This window comes from Cyrtonyx montezumae, unplaced genomic scaffold (genome assembly GCF_038088225.1).
Source record: "Cyrtonyx montezumae isolate F1298 unplaced genomic scaffold, pur_monq_1.0 scaffold_57, whole genome shotgun sequence".
Taxonomy (NCBI): domain Eukaryota; kingdom Metazoa; phylum Chordata; class Aves; order Galliformes; family Odontophoridae; genus Cyrtonyx; species Cyrtonyx montezumae.
The window spans coordinates 779,991-795,810 of record NW_027072064.1 but is presented as its reverse complement, the minus strand read 5'-3'; the positions used below and the strand labels follow the sequence as shown (position 1 = coordinate 795,810).

Sequence of the window (15,820 nt, the reverse complement as noted above, 5' to 3'; positions counted from 1 at the left end):
CACACGTGGGGTGGGAGTAGGTGGGATTCAGCGCTCGAGCACGCGTGGAAGGGGAAGGGCAGCATGGACCCTTCCCCCGTGGGGTCAGGCCATGCCCCCATTGCTACCACGTTTGCCCTTTGCGTCAGCATCTCTCGCAGCAGGGGAGCTCTGCACGGGGACAATGCCACCCACACCCCATTGCATCCTGCACACTCTTGGCGAGCACTTTTGGTTCCCTAATTCCAGCTGCAAGCTCCACACACAGTTTCCGTTCCTCCTTTGCCACTAAGAAGTGCCCCAATGGTGGAGACCCTGAAACCCTTTGGGAGGTTTTCTGCAGGACCTTCGAGCGAGTGGCTCTCCCCACGTCGGGACCGGGACCCCGAGGTGGACCCCTGGGGTGGGCTCAACGGCCCCACTGCCTTGTGTTGCAATCGGGGCCGCTTCCAGGTGAGCTGGGAACGCCCTGGGACGTCAGGGAGGGGCGGGAGCCTCTTTAAAGCCCTCGGGCCCCTGGGATGGGTGTGAGGTGAGGGTGAGCGGGCGGCACTGCTCTCACGGCTCCGCGACCGACGGCAGGACAGACGGACACAGCGGGACGGGCAGACGGGTGAGGCACTGCGCCCAGAAATGGGTGCTATGGGGGGAAATGCTCGCCGGGACGTGTGGCTGCAAGTGGGGTGGAAATCCCCCCCTCCCACTCCACCCCTTCCTGAGCCCTTTTGGCAGCTCTGCGCATGTGGGGACGGGCGGCGGATGGGGAGCTCAGCACAGGGGGGCTGCGGAGATGTGGGATGGGGCTGTGGGAGGAGGAGAGAAGGGAATCATCACGGCAGAAGGAGAAGGGCAGGAGATGAGCCCTGTCCCACTCACCCGTGTCCCAGTGCAGTGGCAACATCCCCATGTCCCAGCGTGGGACGATGTCCCCCTGTCCCTCAGTGGATGCTGTCCCTGTGCCCCATAATAGGATGATGCTCTGCGGCCCCAGGGGTGCGTGGTGGGATCGGTGTTGTGAGTCTATTGAAGCAGAGCAGTGGGGCCCAGTGGGGTCCGTGGTTGGGATCGCTGCAGTCATAGTGGTGTTTAACGGACCGGGATGAGGCAAGGACAGAGGTGGAGGTCTACGGGGATGCAACGGGGGCTGCAGATCACAGCAGGACCTGCTGTCAGCACCAGGCCCTTCAGCAGCCCCACAAAGGAACAGGGACAGCTCACGAGCACGCCAGCATGTGATGGGGAGCACCCTGTGACACCACACCCCGCACGGGGCTGAAATGGGGAAGAAGGGTACAAATGTGGGGTGGATTTGGAGCGCAATAGCACTGGGATAGCACTGATCTGCCACGAGACGGCTTCCACCGTGACCCACACTGCTCAGCACAGTGGCACAAATCAGCACTGCAAGAACCAGCACAGCATCGTGCCCTGCTCGGCCCCATCCCTGTTCAGGAAGGAGCCGGGACCGGACGGTGTCGTTTCCGTCCCCGCCTGCGTGCATCCTGCCGGGATGCGGCCACCAGACCCCGTGACGGCAGCAGTCCATTGGGTACAACCATAGGAAGGGGCTCCTGGTGCTGTCGGACAGGGTAGGACAGTGGGGTCGGGGAACCCGTGACCCAGACCTATATTGGGTGACGCCTCAACCGAGAGCCCCGCCGGGGTGTTCCCGAGCCGTGAAGCAAGAGGAGGGCCGGCCGGTAATTCCTGCCACTCCCTATCCCATTCCAACCTAATGAGCCCTGGGAACCGGGCGCCGCGGTCCGGGCACTGCGGTGCCATAATTACCACCGTCCCACGCACGGGGGTGGCTGCCCTGGGGGGGGGGCAGGTGGGGCGAGCAGTGCCATTTGGGGTGATACAGAGCGACGAGCACCCAGATTTGGGGTGAAAAATGCTTTTTTGGGGGTCACGCAGGGAGCCGGGCACCCAACTCCACACCTCTCTATGGGGTTCCCCAAGCAGCGGCCTTATAGGTGACCCAGTCCTGACCCCCCCCCCCCCCATCCCACAGGTGAGTGCAGGACGATGGCGGAGGGCACGGAGCTGGAGTGGGCCGTCCAGGTGCTGGTGAACAACTTTGACAAATACTCGAGCCGCTGCTGCTGCCGAAAGCCACGGCGCATCAGCAAGAAGGATTTCCGCAAGATGCTGAGCCGTGAGCTCAACCACATGCTGACGGTGAGGTTGGGGGACACGGGGGACGGCTTTGGGGTCCCCGCACATCTCCTCTCCGTGGGTTCCCGGTGCCAATGTCTCGCTCTGCCCCCGCAGGACACCGGGAACAGGCGCGCGGCCGACAAGCTGATCTGCGACCTGGATGAGAACAAAGACGGGCGCATCAGCTTCGAGGAGTACTGGACCTTGATAGGGGGCATCGCCAGCCCCATCGCCCACATCATCCGCCAGCAGGAGCAGAGCATCAAGCTCACCAAGTAGCCGGGCTGGGTCCCCAACCCCCAGACCCCAAGCTCGGCCCCCGCTGCTCCACAGCCCCCCAACATTGTGCTCCTCCTGCCCAGGGCTTGCAGACCCACACACCAGAGTAAAGGGGTGCAAGGTCACCACGGGGGGCTCCTCCTGCCCCATCCCTGCCCTCATTTCCCCCTGCCTCTCCCCCCAAAGCTGGGCTGGAAGTGCAGGGAAAGACTTCCCCCTCACCTAGGACAAAAATGCTGTCCGTTCTCAGCCCACCCCAACCGACACCCCTTGTGCCACTGGGGCACCCTCTCCCCCACAAAACGTTGGAGTCTCCATGGGGTAACCCCCACCCCCTGCCCCCCCCCCGGGACTGGTGAAGGTCTGCCCTGCCCACCTTTGGGGCTGGGAGCTCCCGGGCACGGCCGCGGGTTATTTATTGCAGCAATAAAGTTCGGAGTAGCAGCGGGGTTACGGTGAGGATCATGAATGCAGTGGGGATTTGGGCACCGAGGAGGGGGGAGGGGTCTGTCCCGTCCCCCTGTCACCACGAGGTGTCCCCACTGCCCGCGTCCGTGGGGCGCAGCCACGATGCGTCTCAGTAGGGAATCCCCACGCGGATCCAAGAGAGACCCCAACCCACAGCCCCGCATCTGCGTACCCCCAAGGGGAGCGGGAGCCCGAGGGGACTTTTCCCCGAGCGCAGAGGCGTCCCCTGAGCTCCCACGGGGACATCCCGCGCCCCCCACGTCTCCCAGCACAGGGCATGGCAGCACTTAGGGACGGGGGAGATCCCACCCATCCCGAATTCTGCCCGCTCCGCCCCATCGCGACGCAGCCGCCCCTATGCCCCGGGGATCCCGGTGGGTTTGGGTGGGGGGGTGGGTCCGTGGGAGCCGCGTGAACTGACTCAGAGAGCAGGAATCCCGTCGGGGCGCGGCGGGACCGTGACTCACCGGGGCGGGCGCAGTGCTGCCGCTGTGCGGGATCGGGAGCCGCCACCGCCGCGGGGTGCGGGGAAATCCACGCCTCCCTCCCCCTGCAGAAGGGTTACGGAACGCCCCCTCCCCGGGCCCGGTGCGGGGACAGTGTCCCGCCGTCCTCGTGTCCCCGTGGGGATCAGGTCCGCGCACCCTGTGGCTGCTGTTCCTGTTCTGAAGTGGGATGGAGTTTGGGGGGGGGGGGGGGAAAGTTGTGCACCCCTCCATCCCCATGTAGAGCCACAGCTCACGGACCCTGTGAGCCCCAGTTCAGCACCGTTGCAAAGCGAGGTGCCAGATGGGAGGGGGAGGGGAGGCACAATCCCTGCCTCTCCCTGGGGTACAACAGGGGGAGGGGGGGGGGGGAGGGGAATCTGTCCTCCTGCACATTTGGGGTCTGTGGGACCACCACCTCCCACCCCGGGGACAAACACTGACATGATATACACAGCCCCCAAGATCTGTGAGATTCCAAGAGCTCCAAAAGTGCATTATCTGCATCCCTCCCCACCCATCCAACCCTGAGGGAGGGGGAACACCACAGACCTCAGCCACCCTGTTCCCAGACCCAAGAAAGGCCCTGTGTGTGGGCCACCACCACCGTCACCCCCACCAGCACTTGGGCAGGAGGGTGACAAGTGCCAGCAGCCCGTGGCCAAGCACGGGAACAACAGGGCTGCCCCCCAGCAGCATGTTCCCCCCCACCCCAGCACAGCTTTGGGGCTGGGAGTGAGCTCAGACTCCCCCAAAGCACCTGCTGCCGTCGATGCCCACCTGTGCTGCGTCTCACTCTGTCTCAGCTCACTCTGCAACGACCGCTGCCACTGCCACCTGTCCCTTGGCACTGGTTGGTGCTGGGGACACTGGAACCACCACCAGTACCCAGAGCACGGTGGCTGAACAGGGGACGGGGCTGCTGCCTGATTCCTGCCCCATCCTCACGCTCACCCCCACCTCCCACTAATAGCATCACACAGCTCAGTGAGCAAAAATGGGGTGCGGGTGAAACCTGGGGCTGGGAACACCCGGGGGCGAGGGGCTGTGCCCCCCAGCTGCACTATAAACACCAGCACACAGTGACAGTGGCACTGACACCCCGGCTCCCGCTGTCCCTGCTCGGCCTCGATCCCGGTGAGTCCCTTTTTGCCCCATATTAATCCCACAGCTGCAATTTAGGGGGCAGATTCCTCACCCCAAAAGGTGTGCATCTATCCAGGTGGGTCCCCCAGTCACCCCACTGTGTCCCCACGCAGGCAATGATGGCGTGCCCCCTGGAGCAGGCGCTGGCTGTGATGGTCACCACCTTCCACAAGTACTCGGGGAAGGAGGGGGACAAGTTCAAGCTGAGCAAAGCGGAGCTGAAGGAGCTGCTCACCAGGGAGCTGCCTGCTTTCGGCACCGTAAGTCCACAGGGGGACACCTTACACCCACAGCCTGGGGTGGGGGGCTGTATGCTGCCCCATAAGCCCACCCAGAGGATAGACCCTGTGCCTGGAGGGAAGGAGTGGGGCTGGAGCAGATGCAAACCTGTGCAGTGTTGGGATGACATCGGCAGAGCAATGTTCCCATTTCAGTGCTTCTTTTTCTCCCCCTTTTTTCTCCACCCCCCCCCCTCCCTTCTCCTTCCGGCTGTGGTGGGGTGGGATGGGCAAAATTTATGAATGAATCATGAGCATAGCATCTGCACAGCCCCAGTGCCAGCAGAGCTCCTAAATGCCACCCCTCTGTGGGGGACAAAGAGAAAAACCCTCCTCCCACCATAAGGAGCCGGGAGCTTCCATCCTCTGCACGGGGACACCTCCCAGACCCCAAACATTCTGACTCCCCTGCTCCCCCCGCAGAAGCAGATGGATGAGGGGGAGTTCAGGCGGCTGATGAACGACCTGGACCACGACAAGGACAGCGAGGTGGACTTCAAGGAGTACGCCTGTTTCCTGGCCTGCGTGGCCATGGGTTACAACGAGTTCTTCCGCGATGCCCAGCGGCCCCGCAAGAAGTGATCCCGCGCTGCACTGCGCAATAAAGTCCTTCCAGCGCCTCACGTGTGACTCATGTCTCCATCCCTCCGTGGGATTTTCCACCCTGCGGCCCCAGAAGTGCCTTTGGAAAAGGCTCAGAGCTCAGCACTGAGATATCACCCTCCTCCCCTAAACGTCACCGCTGTCTCTCAGTGTGGGTTTGGGGTACTCTGAGCCCTCCCCCCCCCCACCCCCCCCAGCTCAGCGTGGGTTAAGGGAGTGGGGAACCAGGCAGAAACATGCACTACCGAGGCAAGAAGCAAAGCCAAATCCACACACTGCACCCTCATGGGGGGTAGGAACCATTGCTGAGTGCTTAGAAGGACCCTCAAGCCCTGCAGCTGGGGATGAGCCCACCCTGGGGGGCAGAAGATGCCCCCCAACCCCATTTTGCTGCAGGCAGCTCTCATTACACACAGCACTGTGACTCTGGGCTGAGCTGCCCCCCCCCAACCCCCCTCAGCACAGCAAATCCTGGTTATCAGCCAGCCCCAAACCCACAGATCGCACCTTGGATCTGCCATGGGGCAGAGCACCCCCTGCACGGCCCTCATCAAGACCCCCAAACCCATCACATCCCCAGATCTTCACGGAGACCCCACATTGCACCACATCCCCAAACCCTTCCCGAGACCCCTATGTCTCACCACATCCCCCTTCTGTTTCCCCACACCCATAGCCCTCCCCAGGTCACCCCAAACCCTCTCCCCACCCCCACCAACAGCTCCAAGCTCTGCCTTACTCCATCCCATGTGCCCTATAAGGAGCCCCAGGCACTTCTGTCCCCTCCCATTAATTAACACCAGGTTGCACCTGCTCCCTAACGAGCTCTGGGAGTCGCTTTTGCCCAAAGACATTTTGCTTGCTTTATTCCCACCCAGCAGACATGGCACGGTGTTGTGGGGGGGGGGTTTGACATCCCTATTCCCAGTCCCCATCCCGCAGCAGCAGTTCTGTGGTCCGCACGCTCTCGGTCACGTGCGGGGCCACGCGGGCACCAAAATAGTGCCGCGTTACACAACGGGGCGTTGGGAAACAGCAATGGCTCTCGCAGGTGGTTTGAGTTAAAAACAGAAAATAAAAAAAAAAAAAAAAAAAAGAACAGGAAAAACAAAAAAGGAAAACTCCAACCCCCAACTTGGACCAACACCGCTGGGGTTTTTGCTGCCCCCACCACTCTGAGAGGTGCTGCCAAATGCTTTGTGCTCCATCAGCCCACGCCCCCCCATCCGTCCACCCCCCCCCATCCGTCCACCCCCCCCCTCATCCATCCAACCCCCCCATCCAACCCTCCAGGGGCACTTTCTCCCTTTTTGGACCCAATCCACCCCTTGGGCTGAGCGGGGAGGCGGCTCTGGGGGGGGGCCGGGGCTGCCCGTGGGGGTTCCCATCCGTCTCCATCAGCCAATGTGAAGTGAACGTTGTGTTGGCACCTCCTCATCCATCCGGGGGGGGTGTGGGGGTGGGGGCAGTGGGGCTATAAAGCGGTGCACATCCCGGTGCTTTGCCCCCACCCAACCGGCCCGGATCGCTGTGCTCCAGATCTCGGTGAGTCACTTTGCCCGCAGTGCTCTGTCCGCTTCCCATATGCTTCCCTTCCAACGCTGGGGGCTGTGTTTCCCTCCACCAGCTGCTGCTGACCCCCCCTCCCCCCCCCCCCAACCCCTCACCCAGCCCCGTTGCTTTTTATGGGGTTGCTCACCCAGTGCCACCCAGCCCTGTTGCCTGGGGAAATGGGAGGACGTGGTGATGCACGGGTGTGACACTGCACGGGGCTCTGCCCTCAGCTGCCATCAGTGCCCTCAGGCCCCCGGTATCCCCATGGCGTGCCCCCTGGAGCAGGCGCTGGCTGTGATGGTCTCCACCTTCCACAAGTATTCGGGGAAGGAGGGGGACAAATTCAAGCTGAGCAAAGCAGAGCTGAAGGAGCTGCTCACCAGGGAGCTACCCAGCTTCATCAGCGTGAGTGCGGTTGGGGGTACATGTTGTTGGAGTGCTGGGGGGGGTCTCATGGAGACCCCTGGTGCCATCTCTCCTTCCCCGTGCTCAGAAACGCACGGATGAGGCCGGTTTCCAGAAGCTGATGAGCAACTTGGACAGCAACAGGGACAGCGAGGTGGACTTCCACGAGTACGCCACGTTCCTGGCCTGCGTGGCCGTCATGTGCAACGACTTCTTCCAGGAGTACCCCGACAAAATGCCGTGCAAGAAGTGAGCGTGGGGGTCACCCCCACTGCAATCTGAATGCTCTTCCAATAAAGATTGCTCCAAAGTCAGTCCTCTGTGTGCTCTGCAATCTTGCTATGGGGTCATGCGTGGAAAGTCCACGTTGCTCCTCCACGTGCGCTCGGCAGGTGACCCAGAACAAACAGAGTGGACGTGGGGTCTGGGTTTTTGGGGTCTGGGTTTTGAGGTTGCACTTTGGGGATGGGCTTGGGGTCGTGTGGGTGCCCGTTCCCATGTGCAGGATGCGCTGCCTCATCCCTGTGGGTCAGCCCTGCTGGCAGCACCCTGCCCCGCTGCTCCCGATCCGGAGCTCTCAGGGATCAGTGGTTCCGATGGCACTGTGATAACGGGGACAGTGAGCAACTTCCAGCCCAGGTGACGAGGCAATGGCTTGACCCCGCAGCCAGGACCTCAGCTCCCCCTTGTAAAGTGATGTCAAAGGGATCCAATGGGATGTACTCAGTGAGGGCGGTCTGGGGCTGTCCCTCTCCCACTCCCCCTTGGAGCACTCAGGACCCCATTCCCTATCCCAGTGAACCCCTGGGAGCGGCGTTTCAGTTGCGTTCCCATCCGGGGTGGGGTTACGGCGTGCAGAGGAGTGGCTTCACCCCTGCACCCATCCACCCCCGGCCCCCCCCGGATGGGAGGACTCAGCCACGGCCATAAATGCGAGGAGGAGCTGCGCACCACAGCCCTCCCTTCCCTGCTCCCGGATCCTGCCCTGCTCCAGCGGTAAGTTTCCCTTTCTTCCTTCCCATTCCCTTTTCACCGAACCCTGGGGCTCTGTGGCTGCACTCCAGATGTGCAGTGCCCCGTCCAGATGTGGGGACCCTCCCACCTCGATGGAAACTAATGGCTTCCCACGTCCTTCCCCCCACCCCACCCCAATGGAAACCAACAGCTTCCCCATGACCCCTCCCATCTTGGGTTTGGCGAAGCAGTGGTGACTGGAGACCCCACGGAGGTTTCTCTCTATCTACCCCACTCGTGACCCCCTCTGCCCCCCGCCCTGGCCCCCAGCAGCTTGCACAGCTCTGTGGCTGCGTGGGAGGTGGCAGGCACTGTGCTCTGTGAGTCAGCACAGCCACAGCCCCGGTCTGTGCAACGCCCTGGGATAGGGGGGACACGGATCAGCCCCCCATCTTTGGGGCTGTGCAGAGCTGGGACCTCGAGGGCTGTGCTCCAAGCACTCAGGTTGGGGTTAGGGGCTCTGGGTGGGCTGGGGGGTTTGGGAGAGTTGAATTTGGGGTTCTGTGGGTTCTGAGTTCTGCCCTGGCCTGCAGCCGAGCCCACAGCCATGGCAGCCCCCCTGGACCAAGCCATCGGGCTCTTGGTGGCCACCTTCCACAAGTACTCAGGCAAAGAGGGTGACAAGAACAGCCTGAGCAAGGGCGAGCTGAAGGAGCTGATCCAGAAGGAGCTGACCATTGGGCCGGTGAGTGCCCCACAGCGATGTCACCGCTGCTGCACAAACAGGGACCGGCTGCAGAAACACTCCCAGAAAATGGGCATGGGATGGGCAGAGTGGGAGGTGACACGGGGTGTGACATCACCCGGGGGAGGGTTGGCACAGCCCTGCCCCCACACCTGCCTTCATGGGACACGCTGTGATCACCGGTGCTTTGCTGGGGGGGATATGGGTTGGTGATGTGTTCATGGCCAGATCCTGTGGTGCCCCTCAGCTGTGGTCCCCCTCTCTGGGTAAGCACGGGGCCATGTTCCCCCCCCGACACCCCGATGGTGAATGGCTCTGTGCTCTTTGGGGCTGCAGAAACTGAAGGACGCAGAGATCGCGGGGCTGATGGAGGACCTGGACCGCAACAAGGACCAGGAGGTGAACTTCCAGGAATACGTCACCTTCCTGGGTGCGCTGGCCATGATCTACAACGATGCCTTGTTGCAGTACAAGTAGGGCTGAGCCCCTTCCCCACGTCCCCTCACGGGGGTCCAATAAAACTTCTTTTTTGTAAAGATTTGAAGCTGTGTTTGTGGTTGCTGTTGAACCTCAGGGAAATTGAAGCCCCACAGAGCAGAGGAGCACCTGAGAGAGACAGCATTGTGTTCACATCTCAGGGGCAGGGCCTGCCCTCTGTCCCCCCTACAAGTCCTCAGTCCTTTTGAAACCAGATTTGGATTTTTTTAGCATTTGGTATTGGCACGATGCATGATAAGCATCCTATCCTGCCGGCCCTGCTCGTGCCCTGCCCCCACCCCACTGCCGTGTCCCTGCCCCCATCCCCTCTCTGTCCCCGCAGCACTGGCACAGCAGCACCCAGCACACAGTGGGTGGCAGAGGGCAGCCCAGGGCTCCGTGTGTGTGCATGCACATGTCCCTGCTCGCCTGTCCCATGAGACATGCGTGTCTCCTCCCACCCCCACGTGGCACAGCCGTGTCCCTTTGCACCTCCTCAGCTGTGCATCCATGTCACGTCCCCATGCTGGTGCAGGTGTGTCCCTGCATCCTGCCCAGACAGACCCACAATTATCGCTGGTTATTGCAAGAACTGCTGCTCCATCCCCACGCCAGCAGGGACCCCCTGGCAGGGAGGTGCACTCATCCTTCTCCTCGTACAAACCACCCTTTGTTGCACCATTTTGCAACTCACTCTTCATCTGGAACCAGTTCCTCGTGCTCCTGGAGCAGAAGGTGTGATGGGAAACGGTTTCACCACCGCTGTCCTTCCCATATCCTAAAATCCCCACTGGGCATCACGGGTTTTCTGCACTCCCAGAACATTGGATGGGATGAAGAGCTCCGGCACTGTGGGGTGGGGCTGACCCGGGGTGTCTCCCCTCCAACACCCAAAGCCTTCTGCTCCCAGCCCCACAACCACGACCCTGTGGGGTCTCTGTGAGCGGTGACACCGCCGTGACCCCGGGAGGAGCGGTTGGCAGCGATTGCTGATCCCAATGCCAAAAGTCGGTGTCATCAGGCAGCAATCACCTCTGCTGGGAAGTGCTGCCTGCGGAGCACGGCTGGCAGGCCTCCAGCACACGGCAAGTCCCGATCCGCAGTGGTTTGCCGACTGCTGACCCGGCTACTCAGTGATTCACATGGGATGCTGATTGCTGACCGGGTGGGATGCATCCCCCAGCAGCTCTGGGTAGAGTGGGAACCGTCTCCATCCAGACAGGGGCAGATACCGCGTCCCTCTTGGGATGAACCACATCTACAGTGGTAAAAACCAGCATCGCCCCGTGGAGACCCTCACCCACAGCAACCCATGTTCTGCATAAAAATCCCTCTTTCTTCATCTCCACCGGGAACCCCATATGGGGATTCCCCCGTGCTGCCACGGACCTGCTCTGCTGGCTCCCTGGAAAGGTCTCCGTCGGCGTTTCCTTGTTTTGCCCTAACGAGTTCGGTGCGTCCCTCCCTCTTTAACTCCAACGGCAGTCGGTTCCTGGCAAGATCCGCCACCTGGGCGTGCTGCGTGCCGTGTGGCCTTGCACAATTCCCGGGGTTATCGCCCCAAAGATATTCGAGGGTGTCACAAATCATAGCTCAGGGAGACTATAAAAGAGCCCTCGCGGCACCGCGCAGCCACCGCCGCTGCTGCTGCTCTCCTGCTCACACCACAAGAGGAACCCCACGACCGCCTGTTGGTGAGTAGTTCCCCCCAAGAGGAGCTCCTGGAGGGCTCCATCTCCTCTCTAATGTTTGGCTGCTTTTGTTCCCCAGCACCATGAAGACCGACCTGGAGCTCGCGCTGGAGTGCACCATCAACATCTACCACCAATACGCCATCCGGAACCCGATGGATGATTACCTGAGCCGGAGCGAGTTCACCACGCTGCTGAAGGAGAATGCCAAGCCCTTCCTCGAGGACACGGTGCCGGTGCGCTGCACTGCTCAGCGTCCGTCTGTCCATGGGAGCTCCATGGGTGGTGACCTTCTGGGGCACGGGGGAACTGAGATCCTCTAAAGGGGATGGGGGGTTGGTGGGGTTCTCCTGAATTGGGTATTTTTGCATGGATCCTCCCCATAGTGGGGTCAGTGATGGAGGTGAAGTGGGGAGCCCCGAGATGGAGCTGTGGGGTCATAGAGGACCCCGTGTCTTGACTTGCTTTGTCCTCCCACAGCCCAACACATCCGTTGATGACTACATCAAGCAGCTCTTTTCCAAAGCTGACGGCAACCGCGACGGCCGCCTGAAGTTCACCGAGTTCCTCACCACGCTCAACCTCGTGGCCATCGATGCCCACAACCGGTCCCATAAGCAGCCTGGGGACCATGGCCACGGCCACAGCCATGACCACGGACATGGCCACAGCCACGACCACGGCCACGGCCACGGTCCTCACCACTAGGGCAGTTCCCACAGGGCTGCTCTCCTCCAGCAGCAGCATCTCCTGTGTCTGCCCATAAGCACACAACCAAGGCTGCGCTCTCTGCTTCTGCCTATGACACTGAAATAAATTGTCTTTCTCTGTGCACCAAACACACCTGTGCTGTGTCCTGTGGCGTGGGGGGGGGAGGGGATGGGACGTGCACCAGCTCAGCCTGCAGCCATGGGGGTCACATGCAGACTGCATGTGGCAGCAGTGGGATGTGGGGACACAGGAAGGGAGGGTGGCATGGGGCACAGACCCCTAGCACTGTTGCTGTATCTTGGGGAGGAGCAGAGCTGCACACATGTCGTGCTGGGCTGGTTCACGTGGCAGCACTGTTGTGTCCTGCAGCATCCACACCCCAGCAGGTCCCCACCAGCTCCCTGAGCCCCTTGGACAGTGGTGCTTGGACCCTACAGCCTGCACTGCAGCACTGGGTGTTCTGGGCACAGCATCCTCAGCCCTGGTGCTCTCAGCCCTTCTTGCCCCGGTCTGGGAGCTCTGTGTGCTGCTGAGACCTGACTCAGATGGTAACCCTGAGTTGGAGGCGATGCTTTTGCAGCCCACAAAGCAACCAGAAGTTTCCTGTGAGCCACAGAACAGCAAAGGGGTGACAAAGGATGCAGAGGGGTTCTGGAGATGCAGTGCTGAAAGATGCAGCCTCGTGTTTATGTCTGTGCAGGGTGGCAGCTCCCTGGAGCCCAGCAGGTCCATGATCCCACTCCTGGGGATCGGCTCCACAAGCAGCACAGAGCATTTGTGCATCTGTGGGCAGCTGTGAACAGAGAGGGGGATCCTCAGGCTCGGGGGGGGTTGGACTTTGCTGCGTTAAATTGGAGAAGGAAGCATGGGGCCGCGTGGTTGTTCACCCATGGGGACGCCAGTCGTCGCTCTCCAACACCACAATTCGTCTGCTGGGGAGCAGCTCATCCCCCAGTGGGGTGCTGTGCTCCTCCAGAACATCACTTCGGGTTTGGGGAGCATCACCAGGGTGGGTGGGAGCAGAGGACCTGCAGCCCTGCCCCAAGGGGACGTGGCAAACGCCCGTCTGGCTGATGGCTGATGATGACAGGTGGGGAATGAGGATGCAATTTGGGACTGTCGAGAAGCCCTAATGACAGAAGGAGGAGAATGAAACAATACAGTGAGTCAGGGATACCAGAATAAAAATCATGCAACAGATCTGGTTACTGCTCCCAGCTGTGAGAAGCGTCCTCCAAGAGCTCCTTTGTTTTTGTGTCCCCACCTCTTCTCGGAAGCTCCTGTCTTATTTTTACATCTTCTCATTATCTTCATCCTTCCAGGACCTGCTCTGCTCATGTCATGGGGCGGCTGTTGCAAAACTCCCAGTTGAAGCTCAGGGCAGTACAGACCATGACCCTAGATTTTTTTTTCCCTGCCTTGAGCTCAGTTTCCTCCAAAGAGTGAGACGGGAGGTCTGATGAGAGTGATGTGAAAGCAGGAAATAATGGACAACCACCTGCAAACCCAACTATCGAATGGAGATAACACTTTTGTCTTTGCTGGTGTTCAACCAGCTGGTAATGCAGAAAACACGGAGCCCACGACCGTGTTAAAAACAGGTCCACGTCCCTCCAAAAATCCCATCCTTCTCCTGCATTGCTATGAGAGAGGTCAGAATGCTCAGCACGTTGCCAAACCCGCAGCTTTGGCGCATCAGCACGGCGGGCTCTGCATTTCTGACCATGTTTCCCCATTCTTTGTCCCGTGGAGTTGACATGGGGGGTGGCAGGACAGCATTTCTGAAGTCTGGTGGGTGCAACCAGGAACCGAGATGGGGACAGGCTCAGAGGTCCCACCTCGCAATTTCCAGGTGTGGGAAATGCTAATTCAAGCTGTTGCTTGCAGCAGGTGTGTCACTGCCTCTGACGAAAGAGATTCTCGAATGCATATAAAGGGCCATCCAGGCACCGGGATCTCTATCACGGACCCATCCTCTGCAGACCTCCTCGTAGACAAGGGTGAGTGGCATTGCAACGATTCCTGCAGTAGACAGGGGGATGAGGGAGAAGTGAATTTGTGTATTGCTTCGTATCACGCCTGTGTTGTTCCAGAGCCGCCTTTCCCCCATTGGGGCAATGGGTTAATATCATTTAGTGGCATTTCCGTGCTATCGTTAGTGGGGTTGGAGATGTTTCTGCTTTGGGGTGGCACCTTCTGAGAGCAGAACAATCTCAGTGCAGTGTGGGGTGCTCGGCTTTGCTCCCTGATGGCCCTGAGCTCTCTCTGCAGGTATCCCACCATGTCCACACGCACCACCGCCTCGCAGCCCAAGGTCCAGCAATTCCCAGGGAACTGCACGTTGGAGAAGGCCCTGGAAACCGTCGTGAACATCTTCCACCAGTACAGCATCCGTGAGGGTCCACTGGACCTCCTCAACTTCAATGACTTCAAGACGCTGCTGACTGAGAGGGCACCCAACTTCCTGAGTGTTTGTGTGAGTGTTCTTCGGGAGGGGGCAGAGCTGGGCTGGTCCTGGGGGTGTGCCAGTGGGAATGGGGTGCAAAAATTGCCATAGGGGCTGTGCTCTATCAGACTCAATGCAGCCATGCACCGTGGGACCACCCATGCTCATAGAATGGCTTAGGTTGGATCCACTATAGAATGTCTTGGGTTGGAAGGGTCCTGAAAGATCGTAGAACTGCAGATTGTCCTGGGTTGGAAGGGTCCTGAAAGATCGTAGAACTGCAGATTGTCCTGGGATGGAAGAGTCCTGAAAGATCGTAAAACTGCAGATTGTCCTGGGATGGAAGGGTCCTGAAAGATCATAAAACTGCAGATTGTCCTGGGATGGAAGGGTCCTGAAAGATCGTAGAACTGCAGATTGTCCTGGATTGGAAGGGTCCTGAAAGATCATAGAACTGTAGGTTGTCCTGGGTTGGAAAGATTCTTAAAGATCATAGAACCATGTAATGGTTGGGTTGGAAGGGACCTCACAGCCCCCCCCAACCCCACTCCTGTCATGAGCCAGATGCTCCCCAGTTCAGGCTGCCCAGGGCCCCATCCATGACTTCAGACACCTCCAGGGTTGGGGCAAGGTGCTGAGCAACTTGGGCCAAGACCCCATCCTTCTTGGAAAGAGAAAGTTCCAGTGATCCCACATCCTCCAAATGCTTCTCAACACCTTCAGGAAAAGGGTGGGGGTGGTGCCCACCAGTGGGCACAGAGCCCAGGGAGGGGACACTGACCTGCTCCCTGTCCCCTCTTCAGGGCAGGAACCGTCCTGGGTACCTGGAGAAGCTCTTTGAGGAGACGGATCTGAACAAGGACAAGGAGCTGACGTTTGAGGAGTTCACCATCGTGCTGGCCAAGGTGACCGACGACGCGCACCGCTTCATCCATAAGGATGACAGATGTAAGCCAGACAGCGACTGAGCCACCCCACACTGCCATCAGCCAGGTCCCAGGGAAGGATCCAGGGGGGTTTGCTTATAGGAGTGGGACTCTGGGTGTGTCCTGTCCACTTGGGTCACTCATGAGATAATAAAGCATCGCCTGAACCTCCCTGAGTCCTTTCTATCTCTGTGCTCCCTTCTCAAGGTGGGGGGAGTGGGTACCGTCTGTGTTTGCCTGAATGAGGGGCCACAAAAACCCATGGAGGAACAACAGCGACAGTCAGGGCACTCAGTGTCTGCCTGAGCCAAAGGGTGATGGGGGGAAAAGAGCCACAGTGTGAAGCCAGGGGAAATAAAACACACAGAATACATAAGAGCACAGTCTGTACACACAGCTTCCACTCCATGGGAAAGTCAGAGATTTTAGATTTTCTCCCCAGACCCCAATGAAAACTCAGAACCCAGCACCTCCCCACCCGCCCCTTCCAGCTCTGCTGCGTTGCTCGCTACC

At 60.1% G+C, this 15,820-nt stretch overlaps 6 protein-coding genes across 11 annotated transcripts; all 6 read left to right on the top strand.

Moving 5' to 3' along the window:
- Nucleotides 1-342: 342 nt before the first annotated feature.
- S100A16 (S100 calcium binding protein A16) lies at nt 343-2,871 on the top strand. 3 transcript variants are annotated; one of them, XM_065748902.1, is made up of 3 exons: nt 343-432; nt 1,994-2,160; nt 2,254-2,871. In XM_065748902.1, the coding sequence occupies exons 2-3, from the start codon at nt 2,008-2,010 to the stop codon at nt 2,416-2,418; spliced, it is 318 nt and encodes a 105-aa protein (XP_065604974.1). In that variant the 5' UTR covers nt 343-432; nt 1,994-2,007; the 3' UTR covers nt 2,419-2,871. The 3 variants fall into 3 exon arrangements, with proteins under 3 accessions (XP_065604974.1, XP_065604971.1, XP_065604973.1); XM_065748899.1 differs by lacking the exon at nt 343-432 and adding an exon at nt 494-592; XM_065748901.1 differs by lacking the exon at nt 343-432 and adding an exon at nt 1,550-1,679.
- Nucleotides 2,872-4,419: 1,548 nt separating this feature from the next.
- On the top strand, nt 4,420-5,418 carry LOC136056727 (protein S100-A4-like). 2 transcript variants are annotated; one of them, XM_065749048.1, is made up of 3 exons: nt 4,420-4,508; nt 4,631-4,777; nt 5,225-5,418. In XM_065749048.1, exons 2-3 carry the CDS (start codon nt 4,634-4,636, stop codon nt 5,375-5,377), a joined length of 297 nt encoding a protein of 98 aa, XP_065605120.1. In that variant the 5' UTR covers nt 4,420-4,508; nt 4,631-4,633; the 3' UTR covers nt 5,378-5,418. The 2 variants fall into 2 exon arrangements, with proteins under 2 accessions (XP_065605120.1, XP_065605122.1); XM_065749050.1 differs by having other exon boundaries at nt 4,430-4,508; nt 5,219-5,418.
- Nucleotides 5,419-6,916: 1,498 nt separating this feature from the next.
- On the top strand, nt 6,917-7,671 carry LOC136056726 (protein S100-A4-like). 3 transcript variants are annotated; one of them, XM_065749046.1, is made up of 3 exons: nt 6,917-6,943; nt 7,183-7,357; nt 7,446-7,671. In XM_065749046.1, exons 2-3 carry the CDS (start codon nt 7,217-7,219, stop codon nt 7,608-7,610), a joined length of 306 nt encoding a protein of 101 aa, XP_065605118.1. In that variant the 5' UTR covers nt 6,917-6,943; nt 7,183-7,216; the 3' UTR covers nt 7,611-7,671. The 3 variants fall into 3 exon arrangements, with proteins under 3 accessions (XP_065605118.1, XP_065605119.1, XP_065605117.1); XM_065749047.1 differs by having other exon boundaries at nt 6,920-6,943; nt 7,202-7,357; XM_065749045.1 differs by lacking the exon at nt 6,917-6,943 and having other exon boundaries at nt 7,112-7,357.
- A 597-nt stretch (nt 7,672-8,268) lies between these two features.
- Nucleotides 8,269-9,587, top strand: LOC136056705 (protein S100-A6). Its single transcript, XM_065749013.1, has 3 exons — nt 8,269-8,353; nt 8,905-9,056; nt 9,393-9,587. Exons 2-3 carry the CDS (start codon nt 8,919-8,921, stop codon nt 9,531-9,533), a joined length of 279 nt encoding a protein of 92 aa, XP_065605085.1. The 5' UTR covers nt 8,269-8,353; nt 8,905-8,918; the 3' UTR covers nt 9,534-9,587.
- Nucleotides 9,588-11,122: 1,535 nt separating this feature from the next.
- Nucleotides 11,123-12,063, top strand: LOC136056701 (protein S100-A9-like). Its single transcript, XM_065749009.1, has 3 exons — nt 11,123-11,227; nt 11,304-11,460; nt 11,705-12,063. The coding sequence occupies exons 2-3, from the start codon at nt 11,308-11,310 to the stop codon at nt 11,930-11,932; spliced, it is 381 nt and encodes a 126-aa protein (XP_065605081.1). The 5' UTR covers nt 11,123-11,227; nt 11,304-11,307; the 3' UTR covers nt 11,933-12,063.
- Nucleotides 12,064-14,181: 2,118 nt separating this feature from the next.
- LOC136056700 (protein S100-A12-like) lies at nt 14,182-15,474 on the top strand. The gene is made up of 2 exons (XM_065749008.1): nt 14,182-14,411; nt 15,185-15,474. The coding sequence occupies exons 1-2, from the start codon at nt 14,184-14,186 to the stop codon at nt 15,347-15,349; spliced, it is 393 nt and encodes a 130-aa protein (XP_065605080.1). The 5' UTR covers nt 14,182-14,183; the 3' UTR covers nt 15,350-15,474.
- Nucleotides 15,475-15,820: the final 346 nt, after the last annotated feature.